This window comes from Leopardus geoffroyi, chromosome D1 (assembly GCF_018350155.1).
Source record: "Leopardus geoffroyi isolate Oge1 chromosome D1, O.geoffroyi_Oge1_pat1.0, whole genome shotgun sequence".
Lineage (NCBI taxonomy): Eukaryota > Metazoa > Chordata > Mammalia > Carnivora > Felidae > Leopardus > Leopardus geoffroyi.
Genome location: NC_059329.1, coordinates 61,980,839 through 62,004,500, shown reverse-complemented (window position 1 = coordinate 62,004,500; position 23,662 = coordinate 61,980,839). Strand labels below are relative to the sequence as shown.

Sequence of the window (23,662 nt, the reverse complement as noted above, 5' to 3'; positions counted from 1 at the left end):
TGAACAGTTTTTGTTTGTTTGTTTTTGTTTGTTTGTTTTTAAGGTCTTAACAAAATAATAGTAAGTGAATCCAGTAACAATAAAAAAAAAGAATAAGACCTTAGCACAGTCATTTGGAAGGTAGGGGGAAAAAAATTCTTAGCATTTTTTTTGTAGAATTCCATAGATTTTTCACATTTTTTATAGAAATGCAAAAGATCTGGATTAGCTAAACACCTTACAAATAAAGAACAGTTTTGTACAGCTCATGTACTACCTAATTTCAATACTTACTGTAAATCTTCAGTAAAATAGTGCCAAATAATCATGAGAGACAAGCACATCAATAAAACAGATGAGAGAGTTCACAAAGAGATCTTCACATAACTCAATTGTGATATTTGACAAAGTCCCCAACTATTTTTGTAAGAAAGAATAATATTTTCAATAAATGGTGCTGGTCCATCTGTATATTTATACAAAAATAAAATTAGCTTTGACCTTATCTCATACCTTACACAAAAGTTCATTTAAGACAACAAAGACCTAGGTGTACATAATAAAAATATATCCAAACTGTAAAACATCGAGGAGAAAATATAGGAAAAAAATCTTTATGATCTATTTTAAGAAAAAAATGAATTAACAAATTAAACTTCGTTAAAATTAACGAAGTCTGCCCTTCACAAGACTCTGTTAAGGAAATAAAGTCAATCCAGAGATTGAAAAAAAAAATTATGTACATTTGAAAAAGGCTTGGATCCAGATTGAATAGAGAATTCTTATACCTCAATAATGAGAAGACAGTCCAATGAAAGCAGGCAAACTTTTAATGTAAGTATTTTCACAGAAGATATGCTCATGTCTAAGAAGCATATGAAAAGATGATCAAACTATTAGTCATTAAGGAAATGCCAATTTAAACCAGCATAAAATGACTTCTAGACACCAGGATGACTACAGTTAAGACAACAGACAGTACCATATGTTGTTTGAAAGGAACAATCCAAATGACAGCCCTACCTTAGTTTAAAGCTAGGTTCTCTTTTCTGCTTATTATGGATCTTTGATAAGAAATACAATTGCTGAGAAGTCTGTTTTGCTTGCTGTTTGCTATGAGCATTGTGAGACCTTTCCTGAATGTAACCCGCTGTGTAGTAGAATGGGTTGTAAACCTTCCTAAATGTAGTCTGATATGTAATGGAATGAGTGATTGTACATAAACTAACCGGCGTTTCTCGCTTCTGTAATCTTGCTTGCTTAACACATTCCTCCCCTTCCCCCTTCCCCCTTCCCCTTTTTTCTCTCCAGCCACAATTAAAGGACAAAGCCTTCCCGCCAAAGGACAGACAAAGGACGCCCAATCAGAAAACAACAAATGTCCTTACTTTAAAATCGACTAATCAGGCCCCTCATAATTTGAAACCTCCCCTGTGCTATTTGTCTCTGTCTATAAAAACGCTGTACCAACCCTGATCGAGGCCTCTTGCGTCACCGGCGACGAGTGCGCAGAGGACCAGGTTCGAACCTGCAATAAACGACCCTTGCCGCTTGGCTTTGACTTACGACTCTGGTGGACTTTTGTGGGAGGTTTCGGAACTTCGGGCATTACATTGTTATGGATGTGGAACACTTGGAACTCCCAGATGTTGCTTGTGGAAGAGTAAAATTCTTCAACAGTTTGGGAAACACTTGAGAGTTGGGGTGTGGAAGGACAGTGTGTCTCACTAAATAGCCCAAGATCTCTAGCTGGTGGATGAGAGTCCAAATTTGAATAAAGAGGTTTAGTGTCAGAGCTCAACTCTTTTCTAAAATGCAAGTCAATGGCATACTAGGCAAAATGTGTATTTTTCGGTCTTTCGTAGTATCTGCTGGGAGAGAGTATATTTTGAAATAATACTATGGATTTGAAATATCATTAGAAATATATATCTCATCTTTCTTTGCTCCCTTTGCTTAAAAGTACTGATAACACATTTCCTTTGGCTTCCTTCTTACACCTTAGTGTTTTGTCTACTCTTTCTGGGAAAAGTGTGTCATTTTGGTTTATGCGTTACCAAGATACAACAATGTTCCTGGCATTAAAGAGTTAAGTAAGATAGGTTTGCCAACATTTTTGAGAACAAACATGAGGATCCTCGAACAATGTTTAAGTTGCTAACAAGAACACATTCCTAATAATCTAATTTTCTTATCAAGATCTTGGTGCCATGCCTGCAGATTAGGAAAAAAGACAGATTGAAGAAAATAGTTAAAATAACTGCGTCCTTGAAAGTAGGGAGACTAATAATAATGCTAATGATAATAATATTAGTAATAATAATAATAGTAATGATATAACAATGACTATTATAGCAGTCTGCTATTAGTACAATTAGTATTTATAGCTAACGATTATTTAGGCCTTGATAAGTACCAAGAAGTGTCTTCAGCACTTTCCCAAACAGGATTATTATCCTTGACATACTGAAAGTAAAATAAGGCAAAGAAAGTTTAAGTCACCAGACCAGAGTCACACAATTTGTGAGTATTAAAATTAGGGTTTGAATCCAAATTAGCCTAACTTACAACCACTTAGGGAGGAAAATGCAATATTTGTGCTTCTTTTATTTTTTTTAATGTTTTTTTTTAACGTTTATTTTGAGACAGCGAGAGACAGAACATGAACGGGGGAGGGGCAGAGAGAGAGGGAGACACAGAATCAGAAGCAGGCTCCAGGCTCCGAGCCATCAGCCCAGAGCCCAACGCGGGGCTCGAACTCACGACCGCAAGATCGTGACCTGAGTCGAAGTCGGACGCTTAACCAACTGAGCCACCTAGGCACCCCATGTGCTTCTTTTAAAAAAAGGAAGGATTACTGAGCATAATGGGGAAAAGGATATAAAAATTTTGAAAATATTTTGTAAAGAAAAATACTAATATTGTTCTGGTAGAGAATAAATTAAATTACCTCATCCTTAATTCCATCTTTTATCATTGCACTTTTCTGGCTCTAAGTTTATTTATCTTTATGATCAACGGTAAACAACAACAACAAAAAACAAAACAAAACAAAACAAATAAAAACAAAAAAAACCCCACCACAGTGTGTAATGGAGAAGAGTGCTGGAAAGTTCCTGCTCCAGTGTTTCATTTGGTAAATACTTCATAAAAAGAATTTCCTCCCAATAATTTCTGTCAAAAGAATCTCAGAAATTCTCCGTCAGGTATCTCTAGAGAAATTACACAGAGCTTTTTGTTTATTTGATTGGTTCGGTTTGGTCTTGAGTTTGCTCAGGTTGTTCTTGGAAAATCAGCTTGAAATGTGTATACACCTCGTGTCCCTTAACTAGGTGTGGTCCGCAGCATACTATGTCACACAAATCTTTCTTCTGTACCTTGGACTCTTGTGAGCCCCAAGGGCTACTTCTTTCCCGGAGGACCTATAGAAGTCTATACAAAGCTGAGCTTCTGCTCAGCAGGGAAAGCAGTTCTATGGAAAAACCAAGGCATCTGGCTAACAGACACAGGTGATGTACATGGCCCTGAATTACCAGAAAGGTGGGATAGAAAGTGAGGCTGAGCAGGAAGACTTATGGATATAAAGATACATGTCACTACCAAGCTGGAGGAAGGAAGGGTGAGGCTCCCGGAGCTTGAGGGACATGAGCTAAAACTAGATTATGGTATTGTGCCAGGGCACAGATTGCTGATGGGAACTTTCTATGGGTAATGTTACTTCTGGAGAAAGGGCACCAAAAAAAGAGTCTCTTAATGATGGCTTTCCGAGTGATAGTGGGGTCCAGAGCCGACAGCCAAGAAAGAATTCTTGAGATGTCTTTGGTGCACACAGGGTGATTTTATTAAAGCGTGGGATAGGACCTGTGGGCAGAAAAAAGCTGTACTGGGGTTGTGAAGGGTGCCTGGTTATGTACTATGGAGCTGGGGGAGATAAATTCAAGGGGAAGTTTCCAAAGCAATTTTCATATGCTAAAGAAGACTCACAGGTTACTGGAGGCCTAGCTTTTGTTAAGCTAAGGTTGTTGTTTTTTTTTCCCTCTGGCAAATCATTATCATTAAGACAGTAGGGAGTTCCTGGAGATTAGGCTATTGATAAGATTGCCTTTTTCTTGTAATTTACTAAGATGTTTGTAAACTGTTGGAGACTCTATCAGTTGAACCATTTGTTTTCTTTCCTTTTCTTTGTTCTTGGGCACCCAGGAGTGCCTGAGGAATGTCACACACATCCCACCTGGGTGTGTGTGGGACCTGTTGTTAGCTTCTACTTTGCCTTCAGCTTGCCTTATGCTCCCTCATCATGAATGTTGAAAAAGCTGCCAGAGCTCTGAAGCCATTACGGAGGCAGGGTAGCGATAGGTCAATAGGAAGAGATTCTGGTTTCCATAGCCCAGGATTTCCTCCATTCCTATTCTCTTCTGCTTCCTCAATCTGTCAGTCTTCCCAGTGGATAAGATAACACCTATGATCACCCTCAGTGGCAAGAGGATTACCAAGTAATGGTTTCCATTTTTTGGTGGTGGACAAAAAGAGCAAGATATTTTGAGTTTATCAAGAGCAAAGTTAGAGAAAGCACAAGGAAGGTTCACCATACAGCAATGTTAAAAACAAACAAAACAAAACAACAACAAAAAGATGAAATAGCTTATCCAAACCACTGTAAGAGAGGAAAAATAATTTTCCTTTACCTTTCTAGGTTTTTGGCTGAGGACTCCTTATAATAAAAGATTAATTGGAGACAAATGATTAAAATTTTAATGACATATATACCTCCAGTCTACCTGGCACATACCCAATAAAAGTGAGTAACTCCTTGAAATGGTCCAAACCATCACCTTGAATGCCTTCTTAGGATAAAGATGAAGAAAAACGTTGGGGGCTAGATGGGTAGGAGGGAGGGCTTCTAGTGGGAAGTTCCCAGGAAAAGCACAGTAAACAAGGGAATGGTTGTCATGCATAACAGTATGTCTTTGCAGCAGGAAGGTGTAACGGTGTGTTATAGCCATTGGAAAGAATAGTTGTGGAGAAGAGATTGGTAAGAATTTCCAAAGATTTACTCCTTCTCCTCTTCCAGATCTCCCCTATAAATGCAAATGTCTCTTACTGGTCAGCATAAGGATCAGAAAGGTAACATCTCAGCTTTTGTTCTAGGTCTGCTGTTTCTCAAGATAATCGTTAAGCCAAACAGGCATATTTTGGGGTGGCAGATTCTGCTCCCTTTCACATCCATCAATATGAACTTAAACAGCTTCCCAGAAATCTACTGGCTGATCCAATGGATCCAACTGCTTTATGCACCAAGAGGGTATTTTGCCTTATTCCAAAGCTATTAGGCTGTTCCTGTGGAGATGTTCCTACTATTATTGTTGTATTCTTTCCAAGAAAGTGCTTCCTAGGCCTAGTCTTCTAACATAGGTTCTTTTGACAGATATCTGAGCACCCACGTTTGACCCATTTCGCTCATGGAAGGTCCTTTCCAACAGAGTCCTTGCACCATATGACCTCTAAAAGTTCTGTCTCAGGAATCCTAGGCTCTGAAGACAGGCATTATCTTTCCCCACTCTGTTACCTCAGTTCAAGTCTCTCTTTATTGTTCACTTGGTTCAAAAGAGTCAATAAGCATATTGGAATCGTTTTTTTTACATTACTGGTCTCGGCTCTCTCTTTTTTTCTCCTAGCCCCATGCCATCCAAAGGTGTCCTACAGTAATCTCTTCTCCACAGTTATTCTTTCCAATGGCCATAATGTACCCTTATACCTTCTGCTGCAAAGGCATAACTGCCTTCTGGATGTATAAAGAAGTCTTTGGGTTAAAACTAATGAGAACTTCATGCTGTCAACTCAGTGGTTGACAAGAGATGGCAAGGTAAGAGCTAAAACAAGCAAAACTGATAAAACATTTGTAAACTCATTGCCCAGATAGCTCTCTTTCCCCAGGTCTTACTTGATGATCTATCACAGAGTGACTTCGGATAGTCACAGACTATTTATTTCAATCCTTATGTTATCCACTTTTCACAGATTTGGGAAAGAGCTCTGGTCTTGAGGCTGCCTCTTCCAGTCATGTTTCGGGTTACTAACTCCACTCAAGTCCCCTTCTTCTTCATCCTCATGGGCATCCCTGGCTTTGAGGTTTCCCATGGCTGGATTTCCATCCCCTTCTGTTGTCTCTACACGGTCTCCATTGTGGGCAATATCACCATCCTGGCTGTCATCAGGATAGAGCCCTCCCTACAAGAGCCCATGTACTTGTTCCTCTCTATTTTGGCTCTAACAGACCTGGGGCTTACCCTCACCACTTTGCCTACAGTCATGGGACTCCTCTGGTTTAATGCCTCAGAGATCAGCTTTGAGGCTTGTTTTGCCCAGTTCTTCTTCCTCCATGGATTCTCTTTTATGGAATCTTCCGTGTTGTTGGCCATGTCCTTTGACCGCTACGTGGCCATCTGCCGCCCCCTCCATTATGTCTCCATCCTTACCAACCGGGTCATCAGAAGAATAGGGATAGCCATCATTTTCCGCTGTGTTCTGACTGTTCTTCCTGCATTATTCCTATTGAAACGGCTTCCATTTTGTGGCTCCCACCATCTCTCCCACTCCTACTGCCTTCATCAAGACATGATTCGCCTGGTGTGTGCTGATACCACTATCAATAATTGGTATGGATTTGTTATAGCTCTGGTCTTTACTACGTTGGACCCCCTGCTCATTGTGGTCTCCTATGCACTCATTCTGAGAAGTGTCTTGAGAATCAGCTCCCAGGGTGAAAGTTTCCAGGCTCTCAATAACTGTCTGTCCCACATTCTGGCTGTTCTGGTCCTCTATGTGCCCTTGGTGGGACTTTCCATGACTCACCGCTTTGCCAAGCATGCCCCTCCAATTGTACATGTCATCCTGGCCAACATCTATCTACTAGCACCTCCTGTGATGAACCCTATTATCTATAGTATTAAAACAAAACAGATCCGTCAAAGAATTTTTCACCTCGTTTCTCATAGACAATTGCACTAGAGTGTTGAGAAGTAGGTTTTGGGTATTATCGCTTATAAAAAAGAACTTGGGTGAGGCACCTGGGTGGCTCAGTCAGTTGAGCATCTGACTCTTGATTTTGGCTCCCATCATGATGCCAAGGTCATGGGATCGAGCCCTGATATGGGGCTCTGCACTGAGCATGGAGCCTGCTTGAGATTCTCTCTCTCCCCTCTGCCCTTCTCCCCTGCTCTCTTGCTCTCTCTAAAATAATTATTTTTAAAAATTAAAAAGAAAAAGAACTTGGGAAACTTGGAAAGTTTTTGGTTTGGGTGTCCAGTCATGTACGAATCACGAAGCAGGAATTGAGGTACATATATTATTATGCTCCCTGAATTTGTAACTTAAACTAAGCTGAAACATCTACCCATTATGTAGCTGCCCCATTTACATGAGATTTTTGCCTGCCAAATTCCTCAAAGCTGTAATTCTTAGCTTCTTCTCTTTGCTTGAGTTTACTCATGAAATATTTAAATTCTTAATTCTATTTAACCAATAGTATTTTTATCTATCAGTTAACATGAGTTCATGTCTTCCCTGATTGTAACCATAGAGTCCTCTGTCAGACATGTTTTTCACTGCTTCTGGCTTTATCATCTTCTGTTCTCTCTGGGTAAAAAGATTCTTTACAACTAAATCTCATCTCCCTGGATCACATTGTTTGGGAAGTGATAATATGATCAATGCTCCTGAAAGACTCTCTTAGGCTTTGGTGGAATGAGTCATTTACAATTTCTTCTAGCCTGATTGTTTTCATAAAAGGTTTATATCATTGGTTTTGGTCCCTGATGAAAATAATGTAGCTAAGAACAAATTCTTGCCATTGAACATGTTGAAGAAAGTGAGCAGGATATAACTGGAAAGTCAAGAGCTTTCCCAACATCTGTAGTTTTTATTGTGTTTATTACACACCTGAAATTTACAGTAATTGTAATGCTTAGTCCACTATTCTGGACATGCAGATTATGCACCAATGCGATTCCAGACCTCCCTTTGGAGAGCCATGGGAGCTGTGAGTGAGCTGGGGGCTCCCTTGGGAGCAAAGGGCCCAAGTGAAGCTTGGGTTACTTGTGAGGTGTAATTGAAAGAGGGGCAGTTTCTCCTTGGTGAAGTAAAACTTTGGGAAATGTGTGACTTCTTTCTAACTGCTGAGTAAGGACTAGGAAACGCCTTGTCTTTGTCAAGATGGCAGAATGCTTACATATATTTAAATGCATATATTGTGCCAGTGTCTCTATTCTGATGTACCAGGATGTCAGAAGAATTTTTTTTCATTGTAACTTCAAAAACCTCTGTCGAGGGGCATCTGGGTGGCTCAGTGGGTTAAGTGTCTGACTTCCGCTCAGGTCATGATCTCATGGTTCCTAAGTTTGAGCCCCGTGTCAGGCTCCGTGCTGACAGGTCAGAGCCTGGACCCCACTTCTGATTTTGTGTCTCCCTCTCGCTCTGCCCCTTCCTCACTCATGCTCTGTCTCTGTCTCTCAAAAATGAATAAATGTTTAAAAAAAATCAGGGCACTGTATGGTTCAGTGGGTTAAGTGTCCAACTTCAGCTTGGGTCATGATCTCAGGGTTCATGAGTTCAAGCCCCGCATTGGGCTCCATGCTGACAGCTCAGAGCCTGGAGCCTGCTTTGGATTCTGTGTCTCCCTCTCTCTCTGCCCCTCCCTGCTTGCACTCTGTCTCTTTCTCTCTCTCTCTCTCTCTCTCTCAAAAATACATAACATTAAAAAAATTAAAAAAAACCACCGTGTGTTGAAAATGGTTTTATTCCAGCTAACAGTGAAATAACTAAGACTCAGGGTTACGTGACTTTGCAAGGTGCATGTGGCAGAGCTTCTCTCCATCTGAGCTGTAAGGAGCCTTGAGGGATAGCCCTTTGTCCCATTCCTAGAGGCTGTATCCTGGGTCTTTCACTATAGGGGCAGGAGGCAGTATTTGCAAAGCTTGGGAGGGGAATGGTTGGAGAGCCGAAGGCTTGTGCCTGAGAGATAAGACTCCAAGTCCAGGGAGGGGCTGAGCAATTGATTCCTGTTGTCTCATGGCTCAGATAGGACCCCCGCCTCAGACCTCTCAACCCTGCATGCATGGGGACTCCTGCCTGGGGACAGGTAAGGATGAGTCACTGATGAAGAATGATTTCCCTGAACTATGGTCCCAGGGGAACACCTGGTTTCCTTTGAGACCTCCCCTTGGGTTCCCTTTCTGACCCTCACCCCTGTCTCCCTGGCCCGCTCTCCTTTGTCTTCTACCTGTCTTTCACTCATTTTCTTTCCTATCTGTTCCACCGACCTTCTCTTCCTACTGGAGGCTTGTCTCTCCTCATCTTGTCCACTTGGGCTCACCTCTAAGTCACTCGATCCTAAACATAGAGCTGGACGAGCAACGTGTGTCCCTCAGGGGCCCTTGCATCACCAGCTAGCCCTTACAAATAACTGATTGCCTGGCTCCTCCGTGGCTGGTTGACTGACCCTAAGTCCCTCTCTAACTGGCACTTGCTGGTGCTTCAACGTGTGTGATTCCCAGTGCTATTGATGAGCCTGGGTCCCCCTCTCCAGCTTACAGTCGTGCCTCTCTGGCCACAGTCAGGCTTTCACATCCCCTGAGAGGCAGGCAGAGACCCTTTAAGAATGGCTAGGGACATAATCTTCATCCTGCCTTCAAGCCAGTAGGTATGACATTATATGACGTTAGATGAGTGACATCTATGACACTGTTGAGAATGTCGTTTGAAGTGGAGGTGATATCTGCACCAAACCCTGATACTCAAAGGTTCTATCTAAAGATTTTTAAAAACATTACTGCATAATGTATCAGGTTGTATTAAATTCACATGAGTGCATTTTATTGCAATGTTCAGCCTCACCAGTGCCTTAATGTACCCAGAATAGTGTGAAGACAGTAGTCCGTCACACCTAGAGCCCTGTCAGGCGACAGGGTGACATGTGTATCTCACTATGTTTTAATGTGTGAATATTCTTTATGGGAGAACTTCTTTGGGGTAGTAAAACCATATCCATGGCTGTGTATAAAGGAGAAGAAATTTGCTGACTGGTACCGCAGAATACTGGGTTGTTCTATCTCTATCTAAATGCATCTCTTCACAGTATTTTCTACCACATGCTTGATCTTATTCTTCCTTATTCCCCAAGGCGGGGGGTGGGTGGGTGGGTAAGATAATGCTGACAACTTATCGCTGGGATGGAACCAGCCTGGCATAGTTTTGTCTTTGGCATTACCCTACGCTCTAATTTCATGGTTTCCATAGCTGGTAAACACCAATGATACTCTAATAACACTGCTCTCAAGGCACAGAACCTGTTACTCAGTGAGCACCAGTCCTTCAGTTAGCTAGATACTTCCATGGACTTCTGATACATAGTAAAGAGTTTATTTTCAATTGTGGCTCAGTTCCTGGCACTAATGAACTAAATGTCTGTATAACTCCTTCCCAAATAAAAAAGAAATGTTCTGGGGCACCTGCGTGGCTCAGTTAGTTAAGTGTCTGACTCTTGATTTCGGCTCAGGTCATGATCTCATGGTTTGTGAGTTCAAGCCCCACATCAGGCTCTGCGCTGATAATGCAGACCTGCTTGGGATTTTCCCTGTCTCCCTCTCTCCCTCTCTTGCTTTCCCTCCTCTGCTCACTCTTTTTCTCCTTCAAAGAATAAAAAGAAAAAAAATATTCCTTGTCAGATGTAATCAACTGTGGCTGGAATTCAAGGTTATTAAAAATACACTATATTTGTAATTGGTTTTGAGTAGGCTGCTATGACAAGGAGGTGAAGAACCAGCCATAGCTTGAGAAACCCCCTTATAGACTCCTCTTCTGTATTTTTTTCCTCTTTTTTCTCTCCTTGGGTATCCTGCAGCTCTTAGGAAAACATGGAGACCCCAATGATTGAAAATTATTCACTAAAAATCAACATTTCATATATCTACATTCAAAAGAAAATTCATCAATGGAAAGTTAGGGAAGTTGAGAAAGGTGTCCTATGAGGTTGGCCTCAGTGTACTCAGACGATGTGCCCGGGAAGGAACAGGCAGACCTTGTACACAGGAGACTTTGATTATTCACTTTGGGGAGTCTCCTGTCACATAGTGGTGTGCAAACAGCTTAGTGGGATGCCCCAAATACAGAGACTTCTATCTCTACCTCTACCTGTAAACTATCTATATATAATGATGCAGGATTACAAAAAAATAGACATAGGAACATCATCCATTCCTCGTTTATTATTCAATTTAATAAAGAACATTTTATTAAGCTCCTACTCTACTCAAAGCATTGTGCTTAAAGCTAGGTTATAGTGGTTTTCATAGTCCAGTAAGGGAGGAGGAAGAAGGAGGAAATTTCAAGTGTGGCAGGTGCTCCTAAATACGAAGGTATGCTCATCCATGTGCCTGATACACACACATGGCACATTACATAGCTTGTAAATTGAACCAGAGCATTTGCCAGAGTCCCACATTTGCACATTTGGCTTGCCTCCATATTACCCAAAATTACAGAGATTCTGGGAAGTTCTTCTTTGGCGATCAAGGGCAAGGGAATGTGCAGAAGACAGAAGTTCATTTATATTTGGCCCTGATTTCATCAGTCTTTAGGGAAATAATCTTACTCTATACAGGTTGCCTGTATAAGGCTTGTTGAACTCTGGCAAATGTATTCCTTCCTCTTCTTATATTGAATCTATAACTACCCTTCCTGCCACCATTAAGAATGAGACCTTATCTGAATCCCTCCTTACCTGATATGTGCGTGAAACTTCCCTACAGCCTGCCATGAAACCCTTTCAACAGCCCAGGCCTTCTGCTCCTAACACATGTGTTTCCTCTTTGTCTTTCTTCCTACATAGGTTTTGCACACGTGAGGAATACATACCAAGTACCAATCAAGTCCAGTTCTACTCTGAATTAATTTCCTCTTGAGGCTCTGATTATATATAATTTCTGACTAGCACCTTTTCCTTTTGTCAGGATCATCGTAATAAAACTTCTTCCCCTAGATCAGGAATTGATTTACTTGCTGATGTGAATTCACTTCACGACGTAAAAATAGAGCATTCCTATTTTACTTGTGCAGTTGCCTTCTTGGCGTACTGTGTTCAATAGCAACCATTTGGAAATTAGCTCAGAAAGACTCTGCTTTACTGATGACAAGTTCTAGAAAAGGCAGGTGGTGCACACATGGGACACAACAGATAAAAGTTAATGGTTGCAATGTTGTCAGGATGTCCAGTCCATATGAAAAAACAACCAAGAACGGAATCTGTGTTCAATTTATTGGACCATGCCACTCAGAGTCCATGAACCCAGAGTCACATCAGAGCTGCTGCAAGTTGAATGAGTGTTAAGTACAAAACGAATATCAACTGAGCTATGCTAAGCAGCTTGCTCTGTGTTTAGTGTTTTACATGACTTATTTCATCTCATCCTCATGGGAAAAATAAAGGGGAGTGGCAGAAAAAAACAGTTGTATCTGAAATGCTTTTTTTCTGGCATTTGTACATTTATTCTAATGTCTTCCTTAGAAATTTATGACTGTCAAATTATTATGTTTTTAATCTCTCAGTCCTTTTCCAGACAGGAGAAAGTAAATACCATGTTCTTGATGGGAACTGGAGAATACTACTGCGAGTCTGCTTAGTTTTAATACTACAGATGACAGGGTTCATAAAAGAAGGGAAAGGAAGTAGATGTAGCTATTTGTGATGTGTACTAGATGGGGAACATTTCTTCCCAAATCGGTAGATGAATGTCAAACCAAACAGTGACATAGAAGACCGAGATACAGCAGATGTGGGAGACACATTTGTTGAGGGCCTTGGACCCCTCCTCTCCAGATGCAATACTCATGACAGTTTTGAGAATCAAAATATAGAAGCAAAAGATTATCAGGCAGTCCATTAGGACCATAGAAAATACCATCACAATAGGATATAGGCAATTGAAGGTGATGTCAGCACAGGCTAATTTGATGACATCCTGGTGGAGGCAGAATGCATGAGAGAGGAAATGGGATTTGCAATAGGAAAACCAATCGAGAGGCAATATTGGAGGCAAGATGACTGTAAATCCCTTCATGAAAACCCCCACTCCAATCTTTATCATTTGGGTGTTGGTAAGAATGGAAGTATATCTCAGTGGGTTGTGGATGGCAACAAACTGATCATAGGCCTTGGCAAGCAAAATCCCAGACTCTATGACAGAGAAAGTGTGGATGAAGCAGGCTTGGCAAAAGCAGGAGCCATAGCTGATTTCCTTATGATTTGTCCACATCGCACACAGCACTGTAGGCATTGTAACCAGGGTCATCCCGAGGTCTGTGGTTGCCAGCATGGCTAAGAAATAGTACATGGGCTTGTGGAAGTTATGGTCAACGCTGATGAGAAATAGGAGAATGCCATTGCCATGAAGTATGGCAATCTAGATGACAGATAACGGGATAGAGATCCAGTGGTGAGCCTTTTCCAGGCCCACGAAGCCGGTCAGCAGAAAGGGTGGGGCACTGGTGTTGAGTTCCATAATGGGCATTACAGTAGGATGAGTCTTCTGTTTAGGAAAGACCACATTAGTTAGGTCTTCAGACATTCTTCTTTAGCCACTTCTACTTTTTTACTTCCTGTAGCTCTTCCCTAAACTGTAGTGACTCTAGAGAAATAAAACATTCTTTCTTAGGAAAGCCTTAGAGATGGGGGGGAAAAAGTAATCCGATCAACAACTGCAAATCAGTGTTTAACATATGTGCCAGGCAATGTACTAGGCAGCATGGATATAGTAGTTTATGAGATAGAACTGGCTCTTGTCCTTATAGCTTGAAGTAGATTCAGAGGTCATATGTTTTCACTCATATGTGGATCTTGAGAAACTTAACAGAAGACCTGGGGGAGGGGAAGGGGGAAAATAGCTACAAACAGAGAGGGAGGCAGGCAAACCATTAGAGACTCTTAAATACAAAGAACAAACTGAGGGTAGATAGAGGGGTGGGGGAGAGGGGAAAATGGATGATGGGCATTGAGGAGGGCACTTGTGGGGATGAGCACTGGGTGTTGTATATAAGCAAGTTTGACAACAAATTATATTAAAAAATAGATTCAGAGAATGAAAAATGAATAACAGTAATATGAAAATTTTAATAGAAGATTTACAGAACTCTGTGGGAGCATGGCTTCTTTATTAAATCTGGCAAGGTTTGGGCATGGTCAAAGAAAGCTTCCCAGAGCATGTAACATCTGACAGGTACATGGGAATCAGGTAAAAATGAAGGGTATTTTCACCCTGAGGGAAAAGCAGAGGAGAAATTCCTGAGGCAAGAATGGGCTTGAAGAAATAATTTGTGCTCAATGCAGTTAGAGAACTCAAGATGGGAGTAACAAATGATTAGACTGTAGAAGTTTTATTGGTTTCAAAAAGTCATACCAAAGGGCTACCCTGGTGGCCTTCTTGCCACAAAGTAAAGCTCAAAAACATTTAAGCATCTGTGCTTTGTAAATACTTCTATCAGTGTTGGGATAAGCTAGGATATGGGTAAATACCAGTATATCACCACGAGCATTAAGAAGAATATTCTAGAGTGAGTTCATCTCATATTTGTATGAAGCCTCTGAGACCTCCAGACTCACTTTCAGGTAATTCCTTAGCTGTCATTCCAGCTCCTCCAATCTTTAGCCATGTAATTTGGGTAGACCCCTTCTATTCCCTCAGCCTGTGATCCTCCTCTGAAAAATAAATGAGAATTAAGTGTCCCTTGACCTGTGAGGACTAAATGCAGTATCATCCGGGAGTGGACTTTGTAAGTGGGGCGACACTGTGCCTCTGTGATGGGTTTGCGCTACGCTTAATCAGAAGGCCGTTCTGAATTTGTTTGGCAGAGGAAGGCCAGCGTCACTCACACTCAGATATGCTGAGTCATTCCAATTTGCTCAAAACATTTGGAGAAGAGGTATAAGATAATAGGGATTTAAGAAGCCTTAAGATAACAGTGACTGAGAATAGTTAGAGGCTAGTGAAGATTCCTGGTCTCTGGGACAGGATGGGGGGTGGGTGGGAAAAGGGGAGGGGCACTTTGGTAAGCACCAACCAGGCTGAGGGAAGCCTGCAACCTTGGGCTTCACATGGGAGTGGGGGTGAGGCGAGCTTCGTCCCGGTAGAGCTGGGAGAAGCAGAATGTGAAAACCAAAACACAAAAAAAGAAACTTGGTTTTGGCAGGGATGGGTCTGAGTTGCCTATTGTCACAAGTCTAGCCAGGTCTCTTTCCTCTGACATGCTGAGACCCAGATGGGTGGGGGAGCCAGACAGCTGGGGAAGACCCAGCTGGAGAGCATAACTGCTTTCTACCTATTATACAGCAGACGTGGCCTGGATGTGTGGCCAGTGTGCCCTATTTTTTAATAGAATGTCCACAAACATCTTACTTTCCCCATTTTTCAATTAATTGGTAATTAGGATATGTACTCAATGACATAGTTTCGTGCTGTTGAAATAATTTTCCGGGCACAAGATGGAGCTCTCCTGCCCAGTGGTGCCACATCAGTAACACCAAACTTAAACAACTTTCAGTCCCTGTAAACACTGCACTTGACCATACATCCAGTGTATCCAGTCAGGCAGGCCCCAAACTCCAAGCCAACTCTGAGCTTTCTCACCCCACACAAGGCTGCCTAGGTGACTGCAGACAAGATATTTTCTCAAGATATTTGTCTCTTCCTTATTCTTTGTTCTTTATTCTTCATCCTATGAAACGCTTCTGCTTTCCCACCTCCCCTCCCATATTGCAGTTCTCCAGGTGGAGACTCCACTTCGTGACGTGTTAAATAAAGTTTGTTTGTGTCCCCTACATGGTCTTCTTTAATCATTTTTAACACTGCAAAGAACAGTAACTCTACAACTCTTGCCTCATGACCTTGAAAAGTTTATACATCAACTCACGGGGGTGTCCACTCCTGGGGAGCCCTTAAGATCTTGGATTGATGAAAAACTGTTTTCCCAAACTAATCATTCTAATGCAAAAATGTGGCGGCTTCAAGAAGACACTCTGAGTCTCATCTCTCATGTGACTTCTCACGGAGGAACACCACCCAGACGTTCACATAACAGACTTCACATTTGCCTTGCCTTTGGATCCTTCTCCCTTTTGTTTCATTTCCCCAATCTCTGTCTGCTTTGTAACCTTTCTTCTTATCATCCGATTTTCTGACATCCTCTCTACTGTCTGGCAACGTTATTTAGACCGAGCGATACCATCTGTTCTCATACATGGTGTGCAGTAGTAGATGCAAATTAATCACCAAATTCTCATTATATGGCTCAGTGCATAATAGTTCTATTTTCCCAAGCCATGAACTGAAATTCTAGACTTTCATACCAGTGAATACTGGCTCTGAATGGCTTTCTACCCAAATCCTCCAGCTTTTCCCCTTTTTACCAGCATCCCTTGCTGATAAAAATGGTGACCACCTTCCCCTACCCACACCACCCCAGCACCAGATCCACTATAGCTCTCTATCTGTGTGGGGTTTGAGATCCTGCAAATCTACAGTGCCTATAGCTCATAAAGAAGGGAATGAACAAAAAAGCTCTACTCTGCCTTTAGTTACAGAATTTGCACACTTAGTTCCTGATGGATAATAGGCCCACTTCTGGGAATACGCAGCAATTTAAAGTAAAGTGTCTAATGTCAGATTCTGTAAAGTCTGCTTCTGCTTTAATCTGAGGCTGGGCTATTTGGAAAGTTTTTTTTTTTTTTTTTTTTTTTGTTCCGTTAGTCTACACCCATGGTCATTATAGTGTCTCCCCTCCTCAACCTGATTTAGGCTCTGGGTGGTGGGGTGGGGGGGTGGTGGTAAATACCTGGTGGCACTGACAGGGGTCAAGAGGAAGCTCATACAAATAGCTGAAGACAGCAACAAGGGAAATAGATAATCTATCCCAGAGTCCTGAATTATTCTAGAGCTATCTGCCTCTATTCCCACAGGTCTTTTGCTTTTTTCTTCCAAATTACATCTGCCTAGTAAGGAAGACAGATTTTGGCTTTTCCCTATTCCAAAAATCTGTAAGAAAAGATTATTTGGGAGCCCAGTTTTGAGGGGAGTCTTTGGGATATATTCTTATGCCTCATCACCTCTTGACTGACATATTGCTGCCTTTCTCTGTAAGTTTCATTAAACCAACTCTCTATACCCTACCCATGACCTGTTCCCTACGCTGAGCCTTCCAGGACAAGAAACACTGGAGCTTCTTATTGACCTGTTCATGAGTTTTTTGTTCATCGGTGCCATAGATGTGACCCTAGACCCCTAAGCCTGGCCAAAGTCTTGGCTTCAACACCTCCTCTTTAGATCATACCCAGAAGCCAAGCTTCAAGGAGCATTTCTTTCAGAAGGTCCTCCCCAAGGCCCATTTCTGCCTCCTCCCTTCTTTGTTCTCCCAGCTTTGGAGCTTTGGAACAGTGGTGCCCCAAGGTCTCAAGCTGTATCCTTGTTTGGGTTTAGCCTTGTCACCAGAAAGGTGATTAATTTTAAGCATCACATGGTAGTAGGGAAGAAAAGTTAGAGAGGATGGCCTTTTTGCTTTTTTTTTTTTTTTTTTTGGAGAACTCCTAGGACTTTGCCTTTACAGTGAAACATATGTGGATAAAAGGACCAGAGCAGGACATTAAACTGCTCTATTAGGAAAATTCCCCCACCCTAACTCCCTTGGCCCAGGTGTTCAACTGGGACCATTGTGATCCCAGAACTCTGCTCTGTTTCATAGAACTCACCTCCATCAAAAAGAAACTGACTTCCCAGTCCTATATTTCTTATGAGCTCTTTCTCAGATCTCTCCATACCATCTCTGCAACGTAAGGAAGGACAGAAAGGGAAGAGAGAAACTTTTGGAGGTGTCAATCAAATGCAGCCATTTGAAGACTTTCTAAAAGATATTGTTATCCTAATGCCCTTTATATTAGTCTGCTATGGAAGGCCCCAGGATCATTGGGCCTAGAGAGAAAGTCAAGAAAGATTTCCTTTGATGGAGTTTAGATCCCTCTGAGTTGATTCCCGAGAGTACAGAGAAAGGATGCGTCGTGGCATAAAGAGTTGTGAACTTATTTATATTTTTGAGGGTGTTCCATGAGAATACAACTTAGATGCCCAAATATTGGAAGACATTACAGGGCATAATAACAGAGACATTCAGAGGACATGCAGATTCAGAAAAATAATCAGAAAAGCTGGGGTGCCTGGGTGGCTCAGTCGACTGAGCATCCAACTCTTGATTTCAACTCAGGTCATGATCTCACAGTTCAGGTTCATAAGTTTGAGCCCCGTTTAGAGCCCTGTGCTGACAGCATGGAACCTGCTTAGGATTCTCGATCTCCCTCTCTCTCTGCCCCTCACTCCTCCCATGCACACATACTATCTCTCTCAAAATAAATAAATAAACATTAAAAAAATAGAAGAAGAACCAGCAAACCAACAGACACATAGAAACGTGGGTCACTTTAAGTTTTATTCATTTAATCAAAAACTTGTATTTTATTAAGGATTTTCCATGTGGCAGTTTCTATAATAGAGTAGGAAATAAGACCTATAATATCATTGTCCTCCTGGAGCACACTGTCTATAAACTATGAAAGGAGAGACACAAATGGTATACAGTCCAGATACACAGCTGAATTGAATAAAAATAAATGAATGAATGAATGAATGAACAAAGAAACAGTCCATTGAGCTGATCTGGTAGAGATTATTTATGAACCTGGAAGCTGCTCTAAAGGTCTGGTTTCATGTTTGTTTTTTCCATGCTACTCAGAAATCCCAGGAGTTCTGGAAAATTCTTACCTTCGTATGAGCAAGAGTAGGGGCAGGAGTCCGAGACCACTTTGAATGCCAGCATGACAAAGCCCAATGATAGTCTCCCTCTATGTGAAGGGAAGTGACTAGTAACTGGGTGGCACCTTGTATGATCCTAGCATTTCGTATTCAATCTTCTGTTCATAAGAACATCTTCTCTGATTCACTTTAAAACCTGTCACCTGAGTCATGTGTACTACTCTTCAGCTGGCCATAGGACCATGAACTCTTCCCCATGTCTAGACTGTGACCAAAATAAACTTTCATAGCTATTTGGAACCAGGAAAGGTCATTTTTCTTCTTGTCACAGGCATTGCCTCCCTCCTCCCCATTCATACATATGACCAACTATTTGTCAATTCAGGTATTTTTAACATTCCTTCAGTCTAGTCTTATCTGTGGTATATTGCCAAGCTGGAACTTTAATACCATTTTACTATTTGAAAATATATATCTCTATTCCCCTGTATCTAGAACTAGCTCATCACGATGATGGTCATCTGGGTTAGGAATTATCTCTGTGTTGTTATATTTTTACATATGTTTACATATATGTTATTAATAACAATAACATCTAATAAATATTTATCAAACATTTAACTGGACAGACTTACATATAGGTTCCCTAGAGTTGCCATATTGGACTGAGGATTGGGTAAGTCTCATCATTTCACTTAGTGCAGTTTTCTAGAAATAGCAACTATTTCCATATTAGCAAAAAAAAAATAGATGAATGTTTGAGATTAGGAGTGTCATTGCTAAGTATATCAGAGCCAAGACACGCAGAACATTTGGAAAAACAATGGGCTTTGACTCAGTTAGAGACCAATAGTCTAGATCCAAGAATTGTGTGATCAGGTGTCTTATCCCCACTAAACAGGGTGGGTTACTTCTGAAAAGGATAAATCAGTTGGACACCTGAGAGATGTGCTTAATCATGTACATATATTATGTCATTTGCTATCTAGCAATAAATGGGCTATGTGAAATGATATTCTGAATATCAGAGAGAAGTAGGTTTCCACTGACATGTCTTTCCCTAGTTGCTCCTAACAACAAAGCTGTCAGTTTGTCCAGGTTCCCCGAGTTATTCTTGGAGAGCAGTGAGTCAAATTTATGCTCTAGAATTAGGCAGAGAGAATAAACGAATTATACCACTCTGGATCTGCTTGGTTTTAATGCTATATATAACAGGGTTCATAAAAGGGGGGAAAAGGAAGTAGATGTAGCTCATTGTGATGTGGACCACACGAGGAGCATGTCTTCCAAACCTATGAATAAATGTTAGACCAACTACAGTGACATAGAAGACCAGGATGCAGCAGATGTGAGAAATGCACGTATTGAGGGCCTTGGCCCTTTCTTCTCCAGAAGCTATGCCCATGACAGTCTTAAGGATCAAAAAGTAGGAGAAAAAGATGATAAGAAAGTCCAACAAGACCATTGCAAATACAACCACAACTGGATAGAGACGATTGAAGGTGATGTCAGCACAAGCTAACTTGATGACATCTTGGTGTAGACAGAAAGCATGAGAGAGTACATGGGATCGACAATAGGGAAACCAGTGAAGGCGGATAATTATTGGCATGATTGACAGACCAGCCCTTGTCAATACCCCCATCCCAATCTTCATTACCTTGGTGTTGGTAAGGATGGAAGTATATCTCAAGGGGTTGCGGATGGCAACGAAACGGTCATAGGCCATGGCAAGCAAAACACCAGACTCTACGATAGAAAGAGTGTGGATAAAGTAGGCCTGAGAGAAGCAGGCCTGATGGCCAATCTCTCTGTGATTCAACCATAGAACGCCCAGAACTGTGGGCATCGTGGTCAAAGTCACACCAAGGTCTGTGGCTGCCAGCATAGCTAAGAAATAGTACATGGGCTCGTGAAGGTTATGATCATCCCTGATAAGAAAGAGAAGAGTGCCATTACCAAGCAGTATGGAGACGTAAACCCCTAATAATGGGATGGAGATCCAGTGGTGTGCCTTCTCCATGCCTGGGAAACCAGTAAGCAGAAACAGCGAAGTAGTGGTGTTGAGCCACATTGCAAGCCTTGCAAAGAAGAAAATACTCCCTTCAGGTAATGCAGTAGAGGCTCTTCTGTAGAAGTTGCCCTTGAGTGTGCTACCTGTTCATAAGATGTTTATCAGTCTTGACTTCCAGTGATAGCAAGGATGATAATTTAGTCATTATTTGGAGATTTCTAGGTATGGGAGAATAGAGCGTATAAGGAACTCTACGTATTATTCATTGCTACTGTACAACATACAGGAAATACAGCAATGTCGACAGAATAGACCTAGTTGCTGTCCTTATAAATTATATAACCGAGAAAATAAAGGCAAAATGCAAGAAGACATCAGTATATTTGAATAGTGCTATGATAGTGTTGGAACTTACAGTGTATTTTTCAATGTGCTCTTTATCTTCACTTCTGATATTTCTCAGAAAGTATGAAACCTGAAAGATCAGTAGAGAATTAATTCCAAGACGAGCAAGTATGAACATCAATAGCAAAACAAACAAATAAATAAATAATCAATCAATCAATCAGTCAATCAAATAGACTTAGTTGATTTGAGGGAATGATCAATACTCATTATGTCTGGAGGAAAAAACCTGCAGCTCTAGAGACTTTTGAAAAATGATATGATATCATATATCACATTTAACACAAAAATGATATGAGCAAATTATATGTGTTTATCTCCACAACACATAGACATCAAAATCCATGTTGCTTAGCATCATAATTCTTTGGTTATTGATGTGATGTGCCTCAAAGAATTCAAAATTTTATAGTGTAGATACAAAAATGAGCAATAAAAAGGGGATTTAATGACAAACATTTGAGAGCACTATTTGTTAACAGCACAGATTACTGTTAACATATCACCTGTCTGGAGGTACAAAGATAGAAATCCGTTATCTAGGCAAGTTCAAGAAGAAAATTTTTTACAAACTGTGGAGTGTGATGAGATTTAACAAAAGTGAGAAGGCTCTGTGACATTCAAATTTCAGGCATCACCTGGTATACGTAGCCAAACTCTAGGAGTAAAAAAAAAAAAAAAAAAAAAAACATGCATTGGTGGCATCATTCAGAGAAAAGGAGAGCCACCTTGTCCTCTGGTTGGTAGGGACTGTGTATCTCACATGCTTTGAAAAGAACATCTTGGTGTGAATTTGATATATGAATCCTAGGACATCTTTTTGCCCATGAAAAAAGGTGTATAAGATTATTGAGTTTTTACCTCCAGAAGCATTTGTTATTCCAGCTCTGCTACTTTGTAACAATAATAATATTGGGAAAGTTATTTAATCTTGGGCTGTGGTTTCATGATCTTTAAATGGTACTGGCGGGGCGCCTGGGTGGCTCAGTCGGTTAAGCGTCCGACTTCAGCTCAGGTCATGATCTCGCGGTCCGTGAGTTCAAGCCCCGCATTGGGCTCTGTGCTGACCGCTCAGAGCCTGGAGCCTGTTTTGGATTCTGTGTCTCTCTCTCTCTCTCTCTGACCCTCCCCCGTTCATGCTCTGTCTCTCTCTGTCTCAAAAATAAATAAATGTTAAAAAAAAATTAAATGGTACTGGCAATTTCTGTCTTGCCCAGTGATGCTCTTGACACAGGTTGTGAAAATGGAATGGGATTGCCAGTGAGAAAGTGCTTTGCAAGGGGTAAATTGTTCTTCACTTTTGAAGTTCTGGTGTTATTATTACGGAGAAGAGCCTCTTCACTCTCTTCCTGGTGGCTACGCACCACGATTATCCACTCACTCTGATTATCCACTTATTCTGAGACATGTCAAGTTTTCTTAACAAGTCTGGGGAACCAATATAAGATGATGGGGGTTTTGAGGAGGCTGGGTATGGCTGTATCTGAAAATACTAAACTAGAGTTCACTTGAATAGTAGATAAAAGATGGTGTTTGGGGTGGAGAGAGAGAGGAGAGAAGGAGGGTGGTGAGTGAGGGTGGGGACTTCTGCAAGCTGCGAAAGCCTGGAGCCCAGGGACTGGAGTAGGTTGAGGGAAAAGCAACTCTGTCTTCATAGGGGTAGGAGGAGGAATAGCTGACTGCTGCCTGTGAGTGAAAGGCTTGGACAATACTCAGCTTATGTGGCATTAAAGAAGCAGGAGTGGGGGCACCAGACAGGGGAGATAGCTTCAAAAAGGGAATGTAAGGAATAAATCATTGCTGAGTTTCCATTATGTATCAAGACACTAGGACACTACATGTGCCTCATTTTGGGGGGAGTGGGGGAATAGAATCTTTATAGCAGTCTTTTTCCCCAGTCTACAGTCATATTGGTTATGTGTCCAAGGTGATACAGTCAGCCAGTGGCACAGTCCTGTTTATGCACTGTGGATTAATTAGAAAGACTCTAGGAATGGTGAAATATATGTAGTAATTTCGGGTACAACCAAGCTTACTGCCTCTCTACTATGTATTCATACTGAAAATCTGAACATTTTTAATTTGCTCAGAGTTATTTTTGTTGGACACGAGGTTATCTGTAAATGTTGGGGGGTTAAAAATCTCAGACTTTTGCCTCATCCCTGCAGCCACCTATCATCTCCCAGAATCTTAGAGTGGACCTGGGTTTTCCTTGATGAGAAGCTAATTCCCAAAGTCTCAAACCCTGATACATGAACTGTGGGCTCTGTACAGACACCCCAGAGATCCTGCTCAGATTTTTATCTTTCACATGCTCCCTCAATTTCCCTTAGACTCTTTTCCTCCCCTTTTCCTGACACTTCCTCTATCATAAATGCTTAATCTCTCCTCCTTTTTTTAAAATCTCCTAACCTTTCTCTGT

The 23,662-nt window shown here is 41.3% G+C and overlaps 2 protein-coding genes and 1 pseudogene across 2 annotated transcripts; 1 reads left to right on the top strand and 2 right to left on the bottom strand.

The window, feature by feature from the left end:
• Positions 1-6,039: 6,039 nt before the first annotated feature.
• Positions 6,040-6,987, top strand: LOC123602506 (olfactory receptor 51Q1-like). The gene has a single exon (XM_045486988.1). It carries the CDS (start codon positions 6,040-6,042, stop codon positions 6,985-6,987), a length of 948 nt encoding a protein of 315 aa, XP_045342944.1.
• A 5,572-nt stretch (positions 6,988-12,559) lies between these two features.
• Positions 12,560-13,532, bottom strand: LOC123600445 (annotated as a pseudogene).
• A 6,424-nt stretch (positions 13,533-19,956) lies between these two features.
• On the bottom strand, positions 19,957-20,895 carry LOC123602505 (olfactory receptor 51B6). The gene has a single exon (XM_045486987.1). The coding sequence runs from the start codon at positions 20,893-20,895 to the stop codon at positions 19,957-19,959; it is 939 nt and encodes a 312-aa protein (XP_045342943.1).
• Positions 20,896-23,662: the final 2,767 nt, after the last annotated feature.

What these genes read in the sequence shown, in the direction of transcription:
- LOC123602506 (XM_045486988.1), top strand. Translation starts at nt 6,040, where the DNA reads ATGTTTCGGGTTACTAACTCCACTCAAGTCCCCTTCTTCTTCATCCTC.
- LOC123602505 (XM_045486987.1), bottom strand. Translation starts at nt 20,895, where the DNA reads ATGTGGCTCAACACCACTACTTCGCTGTTTCTGCTTACTGGTTTCCCA.